This window comes from Perognathus longimembris, chromosome 4, assembly GCF_023159225.1.
Source record: "Perognathus longimembris pacificus isolate PPM17 chromosome 4, ASM2315922v1, whole genome shotgun sequence".
NCBI classification, from domain to species: Eukaryota; Metazoa; Chordata; class Mammalia; order Rodentia; family Heteromyidae; genus Perognathus; species Perognathus longimembris.
The window spans coordinates 11,916,839-11,939,450 of NC_063164.1; the positions used below are offsets into that span (position 1 = coordinate 11,916,839).

General features: G+C 44.1%; 1 protein-coding gene and 1 pseudogene across 1 annotated transcript in view; one reads left to right on the forward strand and one right to left on the reverse strand.

Annotated features, from left to right (window-relative positions):
* Acsl3 (acyl-CoA synthetase long chain family member 3) overlaps nt 1-20,064 on the reverse strand; it is a 39,418-nt gene extending 19,354 nt beyond the window's left edge. Inside the window, exons 1-3 of the mRNA XM_048344666.1 lie at nt 19,916-20,064; nt 7,516-7,573; nt 6,288-6,699 (exon numbers count right to left, since the gene is read on the reverse strand). Coding sequence (XP_048200623.1) covers nt 6,288-6,665 — 378 coding nt within the window. The 5' untranslated portion in view covers nt 6,666-6,699; nt 7,516-7,573; nt 19,916-20,064. The remainder of the gene's footprint in view (nt 1-6,287; nt 6,700-7,515; nt 7,574-19,915) is intronic.
* LOC125350945 lies at nt 13,290-13,406 on the forward strand (annotated as a pseudogene).
* Nucleotides 20,065-22,612: the final 2,548 nt, after the last annotated feature.

Below are 22,612 nucleotides of genomic sequence, written 5' to 3' on the forward strand. Positions count from 1 at the left end.
CCAATTCCAGCTTTTGCTGGTTAACAGAATATTTAAGGGTCTCTGCCCTGGCTGGTTTTGAACTGCAATGCTCAGATCTCAACCTCTTGAATAGCTACAATTACAGGCATGAATTACCAGTTCTTAGCATAAGAAAAAAATTCTTCCTTGGCTATAATGCTTGAAAATCTAACTCCTTAGAAGCTGGATACCAGGTGAATGGCCATCCACAGTGAGCCCAGGCATGTTTGTGATACCCCATTTCAACCAACAGCTGGGTACAGCTGTACATACCTGTCGTCCTACCTACTCAACATGCTTCAAGCCAGCTCAGCAGAAAGCTCAGAAAACTCCATCTCAACAGAGAAAAGCTGGGCCTGGTGGAAAGTGTAAAATAGCAACACTGTCCAGGAAAAAGCAACATTAAGGGCTAGAGATGTAGCTCAAGCCAAAGAACACCGTATAGCAATCACAACTCCCTGAGTTCAAACCACAGTATGGACAGCCAATCAATCCTCAGATGGATAATGGACCTGAATTGAGATATTTATGTTGCTGTGGTGGTCCCAACTCTCACCTTGCTCTGTACCCCCATGAAATGCTCAGCACTGGGAGCTCCAATGTCTTCAAAAGGAGCTCTGTGGAGGGGGGCAAAAGACAGATGAGAATTTGGCCAAAATGTGCAGGAAATGGGTTACAATTGTTAAGAATTGCCTATTCCAAGGAAAGGAAACAGTTACCATCTATGTAACTAATACTGAAGGAGAGGAGAGGAACGAAAAATAGGGGAGGGGGCCTAATGAAGAGGGTGAATGAGGATGAACATTTCTATAGTTTATTTGCGTAGGTGAAAATTGAACAACGAAACCAGGTGACACCGTTTTAAGGCGATGTGGGGATGGAGAATGACAAGATGAGACTGATGGAGAGACACTGTTTACAGGTATAGAATTGTCACAACGAACCCCTCCACACATGACTAATGTACACTAACTAATTTTAAAAGAATGAGTTGCTTTCTACCTTCAAGAATTAAAATAACAGGCTATATAAATTTTAGAGTGATTAGTGTTCCGACAGGCATTAGATTCAAGTGATGATGCCACCATATGGCAAAGAAGTGGAATCACAGATTCAAGTGTAAAATTTCTTCACATACAAAAACAAAATACAAACTAAAATCTGACATCTGATCACTGTGCGTAGTGTTGCTCTGCACTGTTGTGGTTCTGTGAATTTTCGTGAAGGCTTGAATTTCAAGCCACAGTGCCACTCAAGGTCCTGCACCTTCTAAGGCCTGTGGCCTAAACCCAGCCACCAGAGGAAGATGCTTACCAAGGAAAGGTGGAACTTCTCAACATGTTTAAAGGAAGCCTGTAGGCCACTACAGGATCAAAGAATCTACTGTACACTACATAAAGATTTTTTAAAAATTAGGCCTAGGGCAATAATGATTTTAACAAGCAAAGAGAGCGGGCACTTCCCACAATAATGCCATTGTGAGGATAGTGTCAGCATTGCCCTGTGGATAAATGACAGCAGGAAAAAAATCATCTCACTGGATACCAACACCATACAGACCAGGGCCAAGAAACTTCGATAGTTTTGCAGAAAGCAGGGAGGATGTTCACAGTGGTGATGAAGATGAGGACAAACAATGCAGAAGCAGGATGTCCAGTGCTTCTCCCACCAGACCAACCCCACTCACTACCAGCAAGAGCTGGTTTGACAAATGTTAAAGCCGCTTGGACTCAAGAGCATTTCTCTACATGGAAAAGCTGCCTGTGGATAAAGCCGGAACCAATTAAGGAAGGGCGCTACAAGCCTAAACAAATTTTTTCATTTTGTTTTTCCAGTTCTGGGGCTTGAACTCAGGGCCTGGGCACTGTCCCTGGCTTCTCTTTGCTCAAAGCTAGCATTCTACCTCATGAGCCACAGCGCCACTTCTGGCTTTTCCTATATATGTAGTCCTGAGGAATTGAACCCAGGGCTTCACGTATACAAGGCGAGCACTCTACCACTAGGTCACATTCACAGCCCGCTGAACAAGTCTTTAACATGGAGACAGGCTTATTTTGGAAATAGATACTGTCTCACACTCTGATTATGAAAGACAAAGACAAAGCCCCTGGTTTTAAGGCTCAAAAAGATCCAGTAGCTCTGAGTATGTGTGACGATGCTGCGGGCGTTAGGATAAACCCAGGGCTTATTTAGAAGGCAAAAAACCCAAAGGCCCTTAAAAAAAAAAAAACGTAAGACTGTGTTGCCTGTGTACTGGCACAACCCCGAGGCCAGGAACAGCAAACTCCTCTCGGCGGCTTGGTTCCAACAGCGCTTTACCCCGGAGGTTAAGCTTTATTTGGCAGAGAAAAACATCTAGTTCAAAGTGCTTCTGACCACAGACAACGCTGGAGGCCACGCTGCCAGATCTATTGCCTAATGGTGTCCAGATACCGCTCGGGGCCCCAACCACCACATTGCTTCTTCCGCCCATGAATCAAGGCATTATTCACACTTTTAAGGCACTTTACACGCATAAATGCCCTGCAGAAGCTAAGACTCAGATGGAAACTTCTCACTAAAGGCATACACTGGGTGTGACTACAATATTGTATCGTGCCCCTTAAAGATTCAGAAGGCCATAAAGGAGATGAAGAATAAACAGTAAATGCCAGCTAGAAAAAAAAAGTGTGTCTAGAAGTGGTCCACAATTATAAAGGATTCTCTCCTGATGAAGTCCATCACTCTGCAGTAGCTAAGACCATGAAGCCGGCAAAACTACTGGGGGAGATGGTTTGAATGATAGAAATCCTGACGGTGTCCACTCACAACCAATGGCAGACGAAGACCTGACAGAGTAGGCGAGGATAAGGAACAAGACGAACTACGGGTTGAAGAGGAGGCAGCTGGCCTAACACATGATCATCTTGGAACCACAGTCAGAATGGCCAAAGAATTTCAGCAGTGACTGAAGAATGTTTCGTTCCAATCAGTGCAAACCAGTGGCATGTCACTCAGAATCAAAAATAAAGCACCAGCAACTCCCCGCTCAGATGAAAAGATCAGTTACACCTAGGCCTTTAGCAGAAATAGAAGGTCCTGCCCAGGGCCAAGATACTGAGCCACCTGATGAAGGCCCTGCGCTGCAGTGCTCTGCTTGGCTGTGCAGTACATTTATCTCATCAGCACCACCTTCATCACCGTCGGCAATGGGCAGCAATGTGACTCATGATCGTCACCATTCAAGCTATGCATACTTCACTGGTACCCAGAGAGAACTGCATACGTTGTTAAAATTGCACAGGTTTACAAGTGTAGAAAGTGTTTAAGAGCAAAGGAAGTGTTTTTAAGAGTGTAGGAAAGGTTAATAAGAGAGTGGGAAAGGCTTATACGACAGTGGAGTTTATAAAGCCTTAAAATGTACATAAATAATAAAGTAAACGTTAACACTGCTACTTTGCGGATTATCACCTATCTTGGAATGTAACTCCCACGACGCATCACTGCACTCTAGACCACATGGCTGAGTGTTCCTGACAAATACCAGACACTCAAGGATTTTGCTTCAAAGAGCTTCTGGAAATTTCCATCTTCAGTTTTGACAGTCCCCACTTGGCTATCCAACAATATCCAATTTGAATGTTCAATGAAGATGGTCCAATAGACACATCACAAGTAGCAAGCTCCAAAGCTTTCATTCTCCTTCCCTTTTCTCTTTCGCTGTATCCTTCCTAGGACAGCAGAGAATAATGTGCCACCCCTCATCCCCCTGGCCCAACTGCTCCACACAGCTTAGGAATTATTCCACACCACATTCCCAAGTCTATCAATAGGTTCCATCCACTATTCACAAAACAGACCCTAAATCCAGCCATTTCTTTCCACCTCCATTCACTCCTGACATCCTAATCCATGTTCGTCCTCATTCCACACCAACTGAGCAAACTGCTTCCACTCCTCTTCCCCTACAACTCACGAGTGAGTGCCCTGCTTCGCACTCTGCATAGAAGGTGTAGCGGATTCCCCAACCCACCCCCTGTCCTAGCAAGGCCTAGAGACCAAGACTGCACTCGCCTGGCTCACTTCCTGTCAGGATAGCCTCATCTTCTGCCCTGAATTCAGGCAGGCTACAGTGGAGCCAGGCAAGGTAAGGCAGACTCTGAGTCTGCCTTGTTATAGATGGGCTGAGAACTGCACTCAACAGATTATTGTTTTGTGTTTTCTTTAATTTTTTTCAATTTTATTGTAAAGGTCACATACAGAGGGGTCAGGTTATGTTAAGTCAGGTAATGCATATGTTTCCTTTTGAACAGTGTCACCCTTAGAGATTATTCCTGTCTCAAACTTCTAGTGTACTGTACTGTACTGGCCCTACAGCCAGCTCTCAGAAGCTGATTCCTTCTGTTCAGGTCTCAGCTTAACCATAACTTATTCAGACAAGCCTTCTTTGATTACCAATCAGCTTCACTTCTTCTCAGCAGCTCCGTCAATATACTGCTTCTCTTTGTCCCAGGATATATATTAAGACACAAAAGAAAACTAACCAGTGTGTCCTGTTCATTACTGTTAAGAGGAACTCAGCAATTTACTAAATATGTGGCAAAGATAGATAATTAAGTGCGACTCTTAAGTACAACACCAAAGTCTTCTCATCTTCATCTTCTCACTCCAGCACCTTTGTTTGGGGGGTGGGGGGCTTGAACTCAGGCCCTGGGCACTGTCACTGAGCCTCTTTGTGCTCAAGGCTAGCACTCTACAGCTTGAGCTACAGCTCCACTCCTGGTTTTTGGCAGTGGTTAATTGGATTCTCACTAGGACTTTTCCTGCCCAGACTGGCTTTGCTGGCTTTAGCAGCAAAGTCCATGAGACTTACCTCCAATCAACCACCAGAAAACCAGAAATGATGCTTTGTCTCAAGTGGTAGAGCACTAGCCTTGAGCACAAAGAGGCTCAGGGGCAGTGCCAAGGCCCTGAGTTCAATCCCCACAACCGACCAAAAAAAAAGGCAAAGTAACCATTTAATTTCATCCAAATCAAAGCACTTCTGAAACTGTAAGGGTGTAGGTTTGCAAACTGTTCCAAATGACAAAATGTAAAAACAAAAGGAAGAAATACATAAACGAGGCTGATGAATTAAATGTTTTTTGGCTACAAGGAATTACTGACATCTACTGGTTTGCCACCCCCATTCCTTGTGTCTAGAGGAAAATGACATGCAATGTATACGGTAAATAGTCAAATTAATGGGCTGCTAAAGAGGTTAGACAATATGCCGCCTGATGGCTTTCTCATAACCAAAAAATGAAGTTCATTTAATCAAAGTTGTGATTATTTGTGTTCTCTCCTATGACCTGTGCATTCCTCATGACTAGCAGAAAAAAATACTTAAGAGCCAAGATGTTCCTAGGACTGGTTTAAAAAAGAAGAATGGCTTTTGGCCTTCAAAAGTTTGAAACTTATTACCTAGCTTTTCTTTTTTTTTTAAGACTACATAACCCAGAGACTGGTCCCAACCTGTGATCCTCCTATTTCAGTCTCCTGCATTGCTGGAATTACAGGTGTGTGACACCACGCCTAGCTCTAGTCATGCACTTCTCTGATTTCAAATCAACAATGGCAAGGTCCCATGTAGTGATTAAAAAGAAAACTCTGAGGGCTGGGGATATGGCCTAGTGGCAAGAGAGCTTGCCTCGTATACATGAGGTCCTGGGTTCAATTCCCCAGCACCACATATACAGAAAATGGCCAGAAGTGGCACTGTGGCTCAAGTGGCAGAGTGCTAGCCTTGAGCAAAAAGAAGGCAGGGACAGTGCTCAGGCCCTGAGTCCAAGGCCCAGGACTGACAAAAAAAAAAAAAAAAAAAAACTCTGAAAAATATATAAATGTCACACTAAAGAACCAAGACATTAAGCATTCACTGTAAGCCGCATGAAAATCAGACGCAGTCTCACAGCAAGACCTGATACCGTGACTATGTCAGTCACTGAGGTGACTATGTCAAGCACTGAGGGAACGGGGCTTCTGGACCTGCCCCCCCACCCCGCCATTGTGGGGAATGTTCCCTCCCCAGCCTGCAGAGAGATCCTGGTTCAGAACAGCCCAGAAAAGGGAACATTCTTACTGTTTTCCAGAAAATTCAGGACACTTCAGTGCTGATGTATAGACACCAATGCACAATCCAGTCCCCCTTCCCTACAACAGCAGCTTCTCCTACAATAGTGCTCACCTCATGCTTCACCACCATTCCTGAATTTTGGAACATACACTTTGGACAGAGAAGATGAAAAGGCAACGAAAGATCATCTTACCTTTTTAAAGATTTTCCCATTTGGTTGTATTTCATCTTCCTCATTTAAAATTTCACGTGTTCCCAAGAGTCTTTTGTTCTTAAATTTGTTTTTTGCGTACATAAAAACTTTCTCTAGTGTATCACATCCCGGGTATAATATGGAAGCCAAATGATCCAAACTATGAATAGATCTGTATGCAGAGTCAGGCTTCGTATTTACAGGCTTTGCTTTAATTTGGTCTGATTTCTCTTGTCTTGACTCAGATAAGAAATAAAATGGAATGTATGTTAGAATTGTGTAAAGTGATATTATTATATGTATGAAAAATAAAAGAATGGGATTGATGGTCTGTTTTAACTTCATGGTAGATGGTGTTGAAGATGCGTGGTTATTCATAGGTGTTCAAAGTAGAATAGACTGCAACAAGAATCTAAAAAAAAGGAGACAGACATTAGTTCAAAATCACTTTAAGAAAATATCTTCATCGTAAGTGAGCCAAATTAAGGTTTGTTTTTGTTGTTTTTCTTTCAATACAATAGGAGTTATTGACCACAATGTACTATTACTTGCAAGGAGACACAGCCGTACCATGTCACCATTTACTACAGAATTCCACAGAGAAGATGCCACCACATACTGTCAACAGGTGGCTATTCCACGCTAACCCAAAGTACCCAGAGCACTTCCAGAAGAGGCCACAGAGGGAAGAAAATGAGTAAGACACCGCACTTCCTTGTCTTCAGTATTCTGCTATAGCCACAGTCTACGTGAAGGCTCTGGTAGCACCCAGTACTGACTTAGCACTCCACTCTTTCCAGCACCAAGCCATTCTCCTTCTAGGCAAGTAACTGGGATTGACAAGCATATAAAACTGACTTTTTTCAACTTGCTGATTTAAGCAGGTACAACGGGGAGACAGGCAGTAAAGTACGGTCCTAAGTTCTTGTCACTCTTGAGACTTACTGAAGCTTTACTGTGTTGGATACTGCTCTAAATACTGGATAAAGCAGCTTCCGCCTCTGCGCTCATGGAAGGCACACCTTCCCTGGGAGAGGCAGACAAGCAAATGCACTTGTAGGTATGAAAGTAAACACACCTACATGCCTGGTGGTGAGGAAGGCTACGGGGTGACTGAGGCACAATTTCATAGACGCACAGACACTGAGGGACTGAGCCAACAAGCCGAGTTCAAGCCCCAGGACTAGCACCAAGAAACAAATCTTATAATTAAAAGAATACATTTTACCAATTGACAACGGTGGTAGGTACTCGTGCTTTCTCAGAATACTCCTTTAACTTCAAGGGCTGTCAAAAAAAAAAAAAGACAAGTTATTATTCATAATCTAATCAAAGCCAAATATCAACTTTTCCCTTAAGATATTTTATTTCTAAAATTCACTTTCCTGAGGCTGGGAATATGGCCTAGTGGCAAGAGTGCTTGCCTCGTATACATGAGGCCCTGGGTTTGATTCCTCAGCACCACATATACAGAAAATGGCCAGAAGTGGCGCTGTGGCTCAAGTGGCAGAGTGCTAGCCTTGAACAAAAAAGAAGCCAGGAACAGTGCTCAGGCCCTGAGTTCACGGCCCAGGACTGGCCAAAACAAAAAAATAATAATAAATAAATAAATAAATAATAAAATTCAGTTTCCTATAAAGGTTTTCTGGAAAGGTTTTCTGAAAACACCAATATATACCAGCAAATGGCATATAACCCTTATTTTTAACAAGTTTAGTATACTCGCCAGGAGCCAGTGGCTCACAACAGTAATCCTAGTTTCTCAGGTGGCTGAGACCTGAGGATTTTGGCTGAAACCAGCACAGGCAGGAAAGACCACGGGACACTTGTCTCCACTGAGCCAAAAAGCCAGAAGCAGAATTGTGGCTCAAGAGGTAGAGCTCTAGCCTTGAGTAAAAAAGTTCACGAACAGCACAAGCTCCAGGACCCTCCACAGAAACATACACAGACAGACACACACACATACATAATTTGAGTTTATTAACCCATCATGGAATACTAAGCAGTAAGGTTATACACAGTAGTATTATTTATAAAACATATCTATGTATTATATCAATGATTTCCTCGGTCACCTGTAAAGCAAACAGCTAAGTTTTCAGCAATGTAGCCATTTATTAAAATATTAAGGGCTAGGAATGCAGCTTAGTGATAGAATGCTTAGCTAGCATGTATAAAACCCTGGGTTCAATTCCTCAGCACCACATAAACAGAAAAGGGTGGAAGTAGTACTGTGGCTTAAGTGGTAGAGTGCTAGCCTTGAGCAAAACAAAACAAGCCAGGGACAGTGCCCAGGCCCTGAGTTCAAGCCCCTAGACTGGTCAAAATATAAATAAAAATGAAATAAAATACTGAATTTTTTTTTTTTTTTTTTTTTTTTTTTTTTGCCAGCTCTGGGGCTTTTGGACTCAGGGCCTGAGCACTGTCCCTGGCTTCTTTTTGCTCAAGGCTAGCACTCTGCCACTTGAGCCACAGCGCCACTTCTGGCCATTTTCTGTATATGTGGTCCTGGGGAACTGAACCCAGTGCTTCAAGTATGGGAGGCAAACACTCTTGCCACTAGGCCATATTCCCAGCCCTGAAATATTTTAATGTCAGCCCAAATTCAGAGGTAGTAGATAGAGCTTACTAGGTAGTATTCTTTTTTTTTTCCTTTATTTTCAAAGTGAAGTACAGAGGGGTTACAATTTCATATGTAAGGCAGTGAGTACATTTCTTGTTGAACTTGTTACCTCCTCCTTCATTTTTCCCCACACTTCCCCCCTCCCCTTACTAGCTAGTATTACAGTAAGCTAGAATACATGTTACTGCTTCATTATTCATTTCTTCATTCCTTGCAAGGTAGCCAAATGTACACGGGAAAGAAAAAGGCTGTAAAGCCTTGTATGTTGATGAAACTAATTCATTTTCATATATAAAAATAAAACAATGAGACCCTGAATTTATTTTAGAGGGGGAAGTAGAGAGAGGGATGGGGGATAAGACTGACTAGAATACATTTATACATGTGCTGAAATGTCACAATGACCACCCCCATCCTCACCTTATAGAACTTACATATTGCTTTTTTATAAGCAAACAAATATGTGAGTTCAAAATCCCTGCTCCAATTCTTAAAACCTCTTATAAATTCCTTTGCTAATTTACATATGTATACACAGTGTTTTGTGCCAGTCCTGGCGCTTGAGTTCAGGGCCTGGGCACTGTCGCTGAGCTTTTTTGCTCAAACCATAGCTCTACTTCTGGTTTTTTGGTGTTTAATTGAAGGTAAGAGTCTCACAGACTCTCCTGCCTGGAAAAATGAACTTGAACCATGAACCTCAGATCTCAGCCTCCTGAATAGCTAGCTAGGATTAGAGGAATCAGCCACCAGCCCCCACCTTCCTTTACTTTTTTCTATGACAGCCTCTACATATCTATCACCATATAGAATCAATTCATATGCTTAGTTGTAGAATTTCTAAATAAAAAGTATAAGTTGGCTCTGTATATTACCCAAAAATTCACAGAAAAAAATATGCATGTCCAGTAAGTAATGAAATAGCTTCCTTAGTTATCAAGGAAATGCAAAAGAGGCAGCTTTATTTCACCCATCAGATTTTTTGAAATAAAAACTGCAAATGTTGGCAAGAATGTACGGAACCAGACAACTCCTGGCCACAGCTAGCTTAGGGCAATTTGGCAGCAGCCAGCAAAAGCTCAAAACATAAACGCCTATGACCTAGAAAATCCCTAAGAAGTTTGCCAAGAGTGTACTTACTTTGGCCTACTTTGTTTTGTTAATTAAATGGTTCAAGGTGACAGACTCTCTTAGAGTATTCAACTATATTCAAATAAGAACAAGTGTTAAGAGTCTCTTCAATAAATATTTGCTAAATTTCTACTCCACTCCAGGCCTGATGCTTCTTCATTCTGAGAATGAGACCACAGTACACCAAAAAAGTTCCTAGTCCACTATTAAGCCTAACAAGACAACTTGTTTTAACACTAAAAGTACTACTAGAGAAGTATAAGGATGCTTACACAAGACAAAGTTAAGCAAAGTTGAAGGAAGTCACTATGAGCAAAGTCAAAGCATATTATCAAGTAGAACAATAGCCGTGGGCAATAATAACATCAGAAGCACATACAAAAAAAAAGGAAATCCAAGAAACTAAGTATATGCAGTAAGTAGGCAGGTCAGGCTCTAGTCCCTAAAACCTGAAGTGCTAACTGTGTAAAAGATCTTTAAAGATGTGCTTAAATTAGTAACTACACAGCAAGAAGACAATAATAGATCATTTCGCGTGTGATTAAATTAAGAATCATATAGCAAGAAGACAATAATGGATCATTTGGTGGTTCCTAAAAACCATCACATGTATCCAACGTAAGGGAATAGCAGAGATTTGACAAACAGATTATGATGGAAGACACAGTAGAAAGCGCTGAAGACACTACACTGGCCAGAAGACTGGATTGGCCCACAAAAATGCCAGCAACCACCAGAACTAGAAGCAATGAAAAACAGATCCTTCTCTAGAGCCTCCAGGAGCAGCAAGCCTCCGCTGAGTGGAGTACTGATCTGAACTTCCGGCTTACAGTAACTATGTAATAGAGTGCATTTCTTTTGTTTAAAGCTACCAAACTGTAGTAGTTTGTTGCAGCAGGCTTAGGAAGCAGTCTTCCCTGTCCACAGCTGGGAATGTATGCAGTGATCTTTGGCGCAAACGGCAACCAAGTACCTGGATGGAAGAACCTCCAATGTTCATGTCTGAGAATGACAGAATCACTACTTCATAGGGATAAACCTGGTGCCAATGTTTATGACTGATTAGTGTAAAAAAGAAACTAGAAACAGGGAACCCATTTTAGAATTAAACACCTAGATCACCAGAAAAGGGAGAAAAATCTTTATAAAAGAGACAAGACCCAAGAGTAGAGTGCTTACCTAGCATGCACAAGGCTCTAGAATCAAGTTCCAGAAATACAAAAAAAGAAAAAGAACGAAAAGGGAAAGCAGTATTTCAATGGAAATAGGTTACCAACAAATGGAAAGAGATTGTAAGTATGTATATGTAATTAACATTCTTTGCAAGAGAAATGCTATTAATCATGAACCAAGACTGAGATGCTCTACAGAAGAAAAACACTGAGAAAAAGTTCTTGGGAATGACTAACAACAACTGAAATTAAAAAAAATACAGAGTGCTTGCCTCATATACATGAAACCCTGGGTTCGATTCCTCAGCACCATATACATAGAAAAGGCCAGAAGTGGCGCTGTGGTTCAAGTGGTAGAGTGCTAGCCTTGAGCAAAAAGAAGCCAGTAACAGTGCTCAAGCCCTGAGTTCAAGCTCCAGGACAGGAAAAAAAAAAAAAAAGAAAGAAAAAAGCAAAAAGAGATGAGTAGTCAAATTCTTTGACATCTTCCCAAGTTCCACTACAAGAAGTTCCACAAAGACAAAAAAAAGATAAGCAGGAAACAAATTACTGAAGCATTCTGTAGTAAAAATAACCCAAAACTGACAATACAGTAGAATTCAGATTTGAAGATCTAAGCAGATGAATAAAGGAAAAAGATAACTGGCCTCTAAACAAGACTAAGCAATATCCTAAAGGAGCAGGACTAAGAATCCTAAAAGTCGCCCCACAAAATGTCATATATATATATATATATATATATATATATATATATATATATATATATAAAAATATATAGCAAGTCATCTACAAATATCAATGATCAATAAGGAGGATTCTCAGGGCAAAAAGAGGTATAATTTAAGGGTGTGATTTTGTCCCAGATACATCAGGGTAACACAGATACATCAGGGTAAGATGGTCACCATTCTTGTACAGAATCAAGAACCATCAAATTATGACAGCAACAGGGGCTGGGGATTTAGCCTAGTGGCAAGAGTGCCTGCCTCGGATACACGAGGCCCTAGGTTCGATTCCCCAGCACCACATATACAGAAAACGGCCAGAAGCGGCGCTGTGGCTCAAGAGGCAGAGTGCTAGCCTTGAGCCGGAAGAAGCCAGGGACAGTGCTCAGGCCCTGAGTCCAAGGCCCAGGACTGGCAAAAAAAAAAAAAATTATGACAGCAACACTAAAAGCTAGGTGTTATGAACCATGCTTTAAATGTCTCAAACTCAGGGCTGGGGATATAGCCTAGTGGCAAGAGTGCCTGCCTCGGATACACGAGGCCCTAGGTTCGATTCCCCAGCACCACATATACAGAAAACGGCCAGAAGCGGCGCTGTGGCTCAAGTGGCAGAGTGCTAGCCTTGAGCGGGAAGAAGCCAGGGACAGTGCTCAGGCCCTGAGTCCAAGGCCCAGGACTGGCCAAAAAAAACAAAACAAAACAAAAATAAATGTCTCAAACTCTTTGAGATATATTTCCAATAGTACTGCACTTGCCTAGCACAATCCCTAAAACCATGAAAGTCTTGAGGGAATATAACTTAAAATTTCCAATTAAACTCATCCATTTCAAGTAGAATAAAGAAATTTTCAGACATGCAAAAACCCAATTTAATTCCACAAATACACATCCTAAGAAATTAGGGGCTAGGAATATGGCCTAGTGTTAAGAGTGCTTACCTCGTGTACATGAAGCCTTGGGTTCAATTCCTCAGCATCACATATATAGAAAAAGCCAGAAGTGGCGCTGTGGCTCAAGTGGTAGAGTGCTAGCCTTGAGAAAAAGAAGCCAGGGACAGTGCTCAGGCCCTGAGTCCAAGCCCCAGGACTGGCCAAAAAAAAACACAAAAAAAAAAACCTTTGCAATTAAAACAAGACACCAAGGCCTCTAGGTACTTACCATAGGCTGTGTTCTGTTTGTTTTGCCAGTCCTGGAGACTGAACTCAGAACCTGCACACTATCCCAGAAGCTTCTTTTGCTCAAGGATAGCACTCTATCACTTGAACCACAGCGCCACTCCTGGCTTTTTCCATTTATGTGGCACTGAGGAATGGAACTCAAGGCTTCATGCATGCTAGGCAGCACTCTACAACTAAGTTCTAAGTCCACAGTGTTCTTACACTGTATAAAAATAGGAGCAGAATAAACCTACCCCATGTACACCTCAGCCCAGGCTATGGGCCTGATTTCTATTGTAAAAGGGGAGACATTGGGGGGGGGGGGCCGGGGGAAACAGCAAAATTGCCCCACATCATCTCACAGCTCCTTCCCATATCTAATCATGCCTTAGCAAGTCAAGTAACCTTCAAGCCAGAGGGCTGCCCTAGAGGTGCAGCGCCTGGTTATAAGCATGAACTCAGGAATGAAATTTACAACCTCAGGCATGTCACCTATACTACTCCTGTTATCTCTTAAAATGATTAAGAAGGAAAAAAAAATCAGAACAGTACCTGTCTACAGGATGCTATAAAATGCTCGATGCTAAGGGTATTTCAAATACCCTTAGTTAAAAAAAAAAAAAAAAGAAGAAGAAGAAAAGAAGAAGAAGGAAAAAAAGCTAGGCTTTGTATCAGAAAAAACACAACATAAATGTCTTTCTGCACCAAATTGGGAGGTGGGGGGAGGTTAAGCAAAACAGGGAAAAAGTGGGCAGCTTTTAACTCTTGAGCAACTGTTAAGACATAAAGGGGGTGGGAATGTAGCTTAGTGGTAGAGTGCGTGCCTAGCATGCATGAAGCCCTGGGTTCGAGTCCCCAGCACCACATATATAGAAAAGAGCCAGAAGAGGCGCTGTGGCTCAAGTGAGCAAAAAGAAGCCAGGGACAGTGCTCAGGCCCTGAGTTCAAGCCCTAGAACTAACAACAACAAAAAAAGATAGTAAGAAAATCATTTTCCAGACAATATTACACAATAATATTATTTCCACTGTGCACATTATCTATTCATGTGCATACACACACACACACACACACACACACACACACACACACTCCTGGTCCAAATTAAAGCAAAACATTTTATTTTCTGGTTCACCTGGTAGAAAGAACTCAAATTCATCTTGGAAACCCTGGCTTCTCCTCCACTGCAGACTCTTTTCATCGCCTGCTCTGTGCCTGCTCGGCACTGTTTCTATATTTTCTCACAACTCTCACAGCTCTCCCGGCTGCGCTGATTATACTACACTGTAACATATCTGCTCATGTGCCTTCTTCTGTTATCATCATCCCTTAATGTTTTTGTTCATCCACTTCCTTCCTTCTGTGAGTTCTTTGAAAGCTGGAACTATCTCTCAATCAGTTCCAAAGTCCCAGAGACTTGCAAAGCAGGCACTGCATAAATACATGAATGAAGCTGGGTGAGGAGGCTCAGGACTGTAATCCAAGTTACTCTAAAGGCACAGATTGTGAGTTGAGAGCCAGAGTGGGCAAAAAAATCCTCCAGATTCTACCTCAACCCCATTAAAAAGCTGGGCACAGTGGTGTACGCATAAAGAGAAGGATTACAGTCCAGACCATACCTGGTACATAAAACATAAAACTCATCCCCAAAATAACTAAAGCAAAAAGGGCTAGGGGCAGGCCCAAGTAGTAGACTGCCTTGCCTACCTAGCAAGAATAGGCCCTGAGTTCAAATCCTAGTACTATACAAAAATAGTGATTGAATGCATCAAACCCTTCTATATAGTTATAACAAATATCTTTTAAAACAATTGAACAGATTTGGAAGTGACTTATCCAAAAATTTAAGTATCTTCAATTCCAAAGAAATAACAGATGAATTAATAAGCCCAATCATCCTTCTAAGTGGGAAACACTAGAGGTAGACTTATAAACATATTCTAGTAATGACCAATGCTAAAACTAAAAAAAAAAGATCTGAAGCACTAAAAGACCAGGAAGATAAAAGGAGACTGAAAACCTTTTCTTATGAAACTAAATATTTATGTAGGGACTGAATCAAAGACTTAACACTTATATCTCCTTTTTCAGAAAGAGAAACTATAATCAAAAGTCAGAGACAAGTATATTGTGGGGTAGTCTATTGTGTCAAAACAAAACCACACACTAAATCAGTCTCATACCAAGTTTCTGTGGTGTGGTTTTTGTGAAAGAAACACTGGGTCATCAGTCAGCTAAAAGGGCTAATTTTTAGGAATTCAACAGTTCTCGAAAGTTGAAGAGATGTGCTTAGGGCTCCAAGATCAAAGCACTGACTGATTTAAATAGCCAACCACAAGCCTGTCTCCTGGGTAAAGGCTCACTTGTGCTTTGGATCTTTTGCTATCCTCTCATGATCACCACATAAGCAAGGAAAGCTTTCTAATCTACCTTCAACCTTCTCTCAAGAAGCAAGCCTATCCCTTCTTCAAGGTTTAAACATGCTGAAATCAAAATTCTTGGGAGTGTTTCCTATGTACATATGGTATCCATTTCCACAGAGCCTGTTTGTTCACCATCCCCACCCTACCACCTGATAAGTATTTCTTCAGGTGACCCACAACCTTCATTGGGCTAACATCCAATGGGATGGGTGGTCCAAATCTCTTCTCCTAGGAGCATTCCACCACACTCTTTCCCTGCAAGGACATCTGCTTCTGGTGTCCTCTAACTTTACTGGTCACTTGTGATGGTTAATCTTCATTGTCAACTTGATTGGATTAAGAACACCCAGGAGATGAGTAAAGCATTCTATGTTTCCAGAGACAATCAGATCAGGAGGATGCTGACCTAATCAATGAATTAATCTCTTGCTGGCTTACTAGTATGATAGTATTATTGCAAACTGGTGAAAGTAGGAGGTGGGCCTTCGGAGGAAGTAGGTGGCTGAGGACATGTTCTTGGGGCTCTAAGTCTTGCCCCCGCACCTTCCTGAACTCCCCCCTTCCTCTGCTTCCTGGCCACCATGATGTGAGACTGCACTGCTTTCCCAAAGCCCCCCTTGCCACAAGGGACTGACCTCTACACCCAGTGAGCCCTACTCAATCCATCCTCCTTTCGATTGCTTCTGACAACTATTTTGGTTACACCACACAAAAGTATTAATATGCCACTCCTTCCTATGTCCTTTGCACACTCAGCCTGCTCTCCCTAGCACCATCCTGGGCCTTCAGGTCTTATTCTACCATTCCTCCACAGGCAACCAGCCTCAAACATGCCCACGGTCACAGCTATCCCCTCCACATTGATCCCACAACATCCTGGAGCCCAGTTCTGAGCACGAAAGCAGCAAATTCAACAAATGGCAGTACTGACGGAACAGTTCTTTACTGTGTGTGTATGCACGTGCACTACAACTACAGATATGAGTGAGCCATTGGCGCCCAGCCAGCCAGTCGTGCTCTCCTTACATCCTCTCCCATCAAGCCACAGCTCAGAAAATAGCACATGCACTGCACTGTCCTTCAGTTGTGTCTGAGACCTACTAATGACTCCACATCTCCACTTCTCATCTCACACACTACTACCAAGCATGAACAAGTTCACATCCAAAATCTCTTTCTCAACATAGCTGTCCATCATATCAATCTCTTATAAGAACCAAACAAGTAAACATGAGAAAAACCCTCAAATATGAATATTAATAGTCACTAAAGTAGCAGTCTACAAGCAGGGACTATGTCACATCTGTCTTTGTTTTTAATCCTACATGGTAGGGACACCTAAGGGCAGTGTTTTACAGCTGCCATTCAGGAAATGTAATGCAGCAAATTCTTTGTATTGTTTTCATTCATACACACCTGAAATATTTATGTACTTAACAGTTTACATTTCCCAATTCATGCCAGGGTGCTTTGCCTGCAAGCTACGAATTTTAAGTTGGATTACTCCATATAGTGTAAACTACACTGGATATATCTCGTAATTAAGGTGTTGTTTTCCTAAGATTAAAAACATACCTATGTGTTTCCAGACAATCAGATCAGAATGACTCTGACCTTTGGCCTAGCAAATCTCACATAAAAGATTCTCACTTCTCAAATGTTCCTCAGGGGGGAAATATAATAAGTATTATGAGAATGGTTAAGTATTCTGAAAAAAGGATGACTGGAGAAAGTTTGTCTCATTTACATATCTAGCAATGTCAGCTGAAATGACAGTCTAGATAGGAACAGAAATCAAAATGAAAAAATTATCCTTGCTGTAAAGTTCTCAAAGGAGAATGTGGCTTAGAGGTAGAGCGCTTGCCTAGCAGGCATGAAGCCCTGGGTTCAATTCCTCAGCACCACATACACAGAAAGTGGCACTGTGGATCAAGTGGTAGAGTGCTAACCTGGAGCAAAAGGAAGCCAGGGACAGTGCCCAGGTTCTGAGTTCAAGCCCCAGAACTGGCTGAAAAAAAAAAAGTCTAGTGTTACATTTAATTACAGCCTCAGAATGTAAGACTATCATCTAGTAAAATTTTACCTTTTCAAGTCTAAAAAGCTCCCTAAATTTCCGTTTTAATCACAATCTTGATTATAATCATTTGCTCAATCTTTCTTTTATTGCATGTAACATAACTTGTAATCACACATTTATCTGTAAGATCACTTGCTTGGAGTCTGCTACCTGCCTCGGGGCCCAGGCCACACCAGTTCCTGCTGTATATCCAGCCACCAAGGCAGGTTGACAAGTAACAGAAGGTAGTGACAGAGCAATCAACTCATTGAAGAATGAGCTAGTTGGTTTCTTCTCACAATTTGTCCTTCAATTCTCCTTCCCTTTCTTCAAGGACATTTTACTCAAATATGCACTCAGTCCAATGTCTTACAAACCCAGACTGTACCCCCATTCAAAGCATTGATCATTTGTCACCTTGACCTTCAGTCCAATGGGCCATTTTGTCTACTGCCAACATACAGTCATCCCACAGAACCAACACTTAACACAAGTGGAATCAGAAAACATCTACAGAGAAAAAATAAGCAAGCCAGAGTGACCAGTAAAGCCTTCCTCAACCCTGCACATGAGAACTGAACAGGGAAGATGGCCTGAAAACAAAATGTTCGAATAAGTCTCTCAGAAACACTCAGAACCAGCCTGGGACACATAATAGGTTTGCAATGATCTCAAAAAACACCACCACCACACAGTTTTCTGGCCACCCAAACCAAAATCGATGGTAGAAACTATTCAACCAGCCACCAAGGAGAGGCTGCTTGCTCTAGTGGCCGGATCAAAGAGCTCTGGATTTGGGTAGGCTGATCTCAGCCTCAGCTTCTCCCCTCACCTCCGATCTGGATCCAGTGACTACTATCCACAGTGGCGCTTCTCCATCTGTCAAAATGAGAATAACTAACCAAGGTCCTGAGAACTGTTAAAGGTAGGAAGACATTGTGCATATAAAGCTCCTGGCCTATGATGTGTAATCCTGGCTCAATAAATGCCAACAATTTGTCATATGATTCAGCCATAACCACTTTCACAAAGCCCCATTCCCTCTACGGCCTACATATAATTTTCAAGACACTGTTCTACTCTTCCTATTTTGGAGGGGCCCAATATAATTATATATGTGTGTGCCTATAGCACATATGCATATACAAATTATATCCATATACAAATTATATACATATACATATTTAAGTGTAATATCCAATGTGATAAATATAGCATAATATATACATATATACATGCGAAAATACACACATATATGTTTATACATCCAACAGCTTGGATGGAAAACATGTTCTAGAACCAGACTATCCGGGCAAACCAGTACGATTTGTGCCTCTGAATCCTCATCTGTGAAACGGGCCTGACAATAAATACCCACCCGACTCATCTGCTAGTGGGGAGCAGCAATCTCCCTCGTCTCCCTCGATGCTCCCTCGTGTGACACATTCGTGTGTCATCAAAATACACGTAGGAAAAAAAAAAAGTCAACCTGCAACCCATTCCCCTCCGCCGGCTCACCGTGGGTCTCCATCCCAGTCCCCAACCACAGCGAGGGTCCAGACCAAAATACACCGGGGTGGATCCAGCTCACAGCCCTATTTTCTCCTGCCCCTAGGGCCCTGACAACTCGGGACACTGCCCCTCGCCCCCGGCCCGGAGTCCACTCGTGGCCATAGCACGGTCTCGTTCGCAGTGGGCGACCCGGCCCCCCGGCCCGCAGCGCAGGGAAGAGAAACGGAGGCGGGGGGGGGGGGGGTGGAGCCCGGCAACCTCCGTCCCGGGACGCTGGGCCTGCGGGGCCCACACGCACTCACCCGGGCCGCCCCTCGCCCCTCACCCGGGGCCCCCTACCGCTCACCCCGGCCCCTCCACTCAGCAGGACCCCCTCCGCTCACCTGAACCGCAGCTCCTCCGCTCACCTGATCCCCCTCCCCGTTCACCTGGGCCCCCTCCCCGCTCACCTGGGCCCCCTCCGCTCACCTGACCCCCCTCCCCGCACACCTAGGCACCCCTCACTCACCTGACCCCCCTCCCCGCACACCTAGGCACCCCTCACTCACCTGACCCCCCTCCCCGCACACCTAGGCACCCCTCACTCACCTGAGCTGCCCCCACAGCCGCAGCCCCCCCCCCGACGGTGGCGGTTCCCGGGACCCCCCGCGTGGGCGCCCGCCGCTTCTCCCCGGCCTGGGCCGCAAGCGTCCCGACCCGCGCCCCGAGACGCCCCTCAGGCCCGGCCCCGCCACACGTGGAGGCCGCGCCGCCCTCGACCACCACCAGCCGGGTCGCCCCCACAACGGGCGCTGCCTCCACTCACCCGCCCGCCCGCCGCGGTTCCTCCCACCTCGGGCCCACGCAGGCCTGCCGGCGCCCCGCAGGATCCGCGCCCGCGTCGCCTTCGCAGGGGATCGACAAGTCGGAGCGCAGCCGCCGCGCCAGGCCGCGCCGCGAGCGGACGACCAACCGCGAGGCTCCGTCCCCGGCCGCCGCCGCCGCAGCCGCCGCAGCCGCTGCCTCCTCCCTCTTCCTCCACCTCCTCCTCCTCCTCCTCCGTCTCCTCCACCCCCTCGTCGCGGCCACAACCGCCGCGTCCGCTCCCGGCGCCGGCTAAGCAGCGTCTGTTGAGCCGAACCCGGGACGCGCAGCCCGGGCCGGCGCTCGTTGCATATGCAGAGAGGCCGCCGCCCATTGGCCCGCGGGCGGTGGCGCGTGCGGGGCTGAGCCTATGGCAAGCCGGCCGGGGAGCGCGCCGCCGGCGGCCGGGGGCGGGGCGGGGTTACTATAGGTCATTCTGCGGAGCCCCAGCCGGGCCGAGCCAGGCCGGGCCGGGCCGCAGCCGGCGGGAGGCGGGGATGGAGTCGGCCCAGGATGGTGGGGGGGGGGGGGGGGGGAGAAAGCGACGCGGCGGCCGCGGGCGGGGGGGATGGGAGGGAGCGGGCTCCGCCATCCTCGCGGCGTGGGGAGTGGGAGTCTGCAGGGGCCGCGCCGTCCCTCCCACAGCAAAGACCGCCCTCCCCTTCCGTTAAAAGATTAGAAAATAAAAAATACAAAAGCACTGCAACTACGCACTTATTGCTCTAATGCATAAATCTCCATATAGATCATGAGGCAAATATGCGTGTTTTTTTTTCAGGTTGCAGTTCTCCGCTGGACTAGATTTGTTATCTTGGTGGTGGTGGTGTGTTTGGTTGTTTGGGTTTTTTTTTTTTTTTTTTGCACCAATCTCGCCAAATAAAACGACACGTCGTTCGGGAATGCCTGTGGCGGGAAGAGGCTCCGAAAGCTCAAAGCCTGATCCATTATTATTTCTCTAGCCAGGGCTTCCTTTAACCCCTTTTGTAGCTCCATTCTTTTCCTCGAGGCCCTCGCAATTTGATACTTGTTTTTAAAAGGGTAAAGTTTACTCCAAAGCACATTTTGAACGTTCTGAGACATCTCAAACCATTGGTCTGTATTTTAAGTTTGCCTTTATGGCTCCTTTTGGACACTACACTGGGAGGAAAAGGTATTTAAGTGGAGGTAGGTCTTTTTCCCCACAGCAGACAAAACAACACACACACACACACACACACACACACACACACTCCCAGTGAACACAAATGACTGAAACAATAACTACTGTGTGCTATAAGAAGATATTCATTACCCTAGTCATAAGAGAAGTAACCCTCCCTCCCCTCCCTTCCCCTCCGCACATCTTAAACCAAGGCATTATTTAGATAGTCTGTGAAATTTTCTTTAAGTAGGTGAAAGGTTGTGGATTCCTGAGCTAGCCTCAAGCGAAGACTACACTCACTCTCCTGTTGGGAGGATCTCAAAATCTGGAAGCTGTCATAACTTGAACTAGGTGGAGCAGCGGATCCACTGGCGAAAGAAGTTCATTCACTTTGGGCCCTGCGCCAAGTTAGTTACCTAAAGGGTTATTCCTAGACTAGAAAATGTATGTCAGGTTGGTTTCTCCTTAATCTATCCAAAGGCTATTGAAGGAGTGCTGTGGAGACAAGGTGTGTGTGGGGAGGGAGGGGGTGAAGAATTTCTACTCTGCAGAGGGCTGCGTGCATGTCTTAGAAACCATAGTCCAGAATTCACTAGAAACTTCTGAACTGTGGCTCGCACCTGTAATCCTACCTAGTCAGGAGGCTGAGATCTGAGAATTGCAGTGATTCAAAGCCAGGCCAGCCCTAGGCATGAAATTCCATGGGACTCTTATCTCCTATGAAGTTATGGCACAACTGGCACAACTGGTAGAGCACCAACCTAGTGCAGAAAAAGCCAAGAAAGGTTCAAGGCCCTGAGTTTAAGCCCCAATCCTAGGGATTAGAAAGAAAAGGAAAGAAAACATCTAGAAAAACCAAGAAACTTGGACAGGAAGAAAAATGAATAGAACTCTCAGCAATATCTGTCTTTAGTACATATTTCTATATTATGGACATATTTTTACATTAAAAGTAGTCCTTGGAATTAATTTTTTTTAATTTTCATCATTTTTTTCCTGTTTTAACACTTGGTCTAAACAGAAACATAATATTTCTTCTCTCTAGGGTTTTGGATTTGTTTTTGCTTTTTGTTTTTTGGTTTTTTTATTCTCTCCTCCTAAAACAAATACAGTTGCTTTTTCTTGTAGGAAGGTTTTCAGTATATTTTCATTCAGAGATTTGGGGAGTTATAGAATTTGGCTATTTACCCTCTTTTTCTAAAAATTCAACACAGAAACTGCAATAGCTAACTGAATGAAACTATACATAGGAACTGGTGGCTCCTGCCTATAATCCTAGCTACTCAGGAGCCTGAGAACTGAGGATCATAGTTCAATGCCAGCCTCAGTAGGAAAATCCAAGAGACTCTTATCTCCAATTATCTACCAAAAAGCTGGGAGTGTGGATCAAGTGGTAGGACTCTTGCTTTGAGAAAAAAAAAAAGAAAAAGCTCAAGCCCCTAGGCCCTGAGTTCAAGCCCCAGGGCCCACACAAAACAAAATAAAAAAAAAGAAAAGAAAAACAAACCTCAAGTATAGGAGGGAGGCAGTCTTATCATTCCGTTA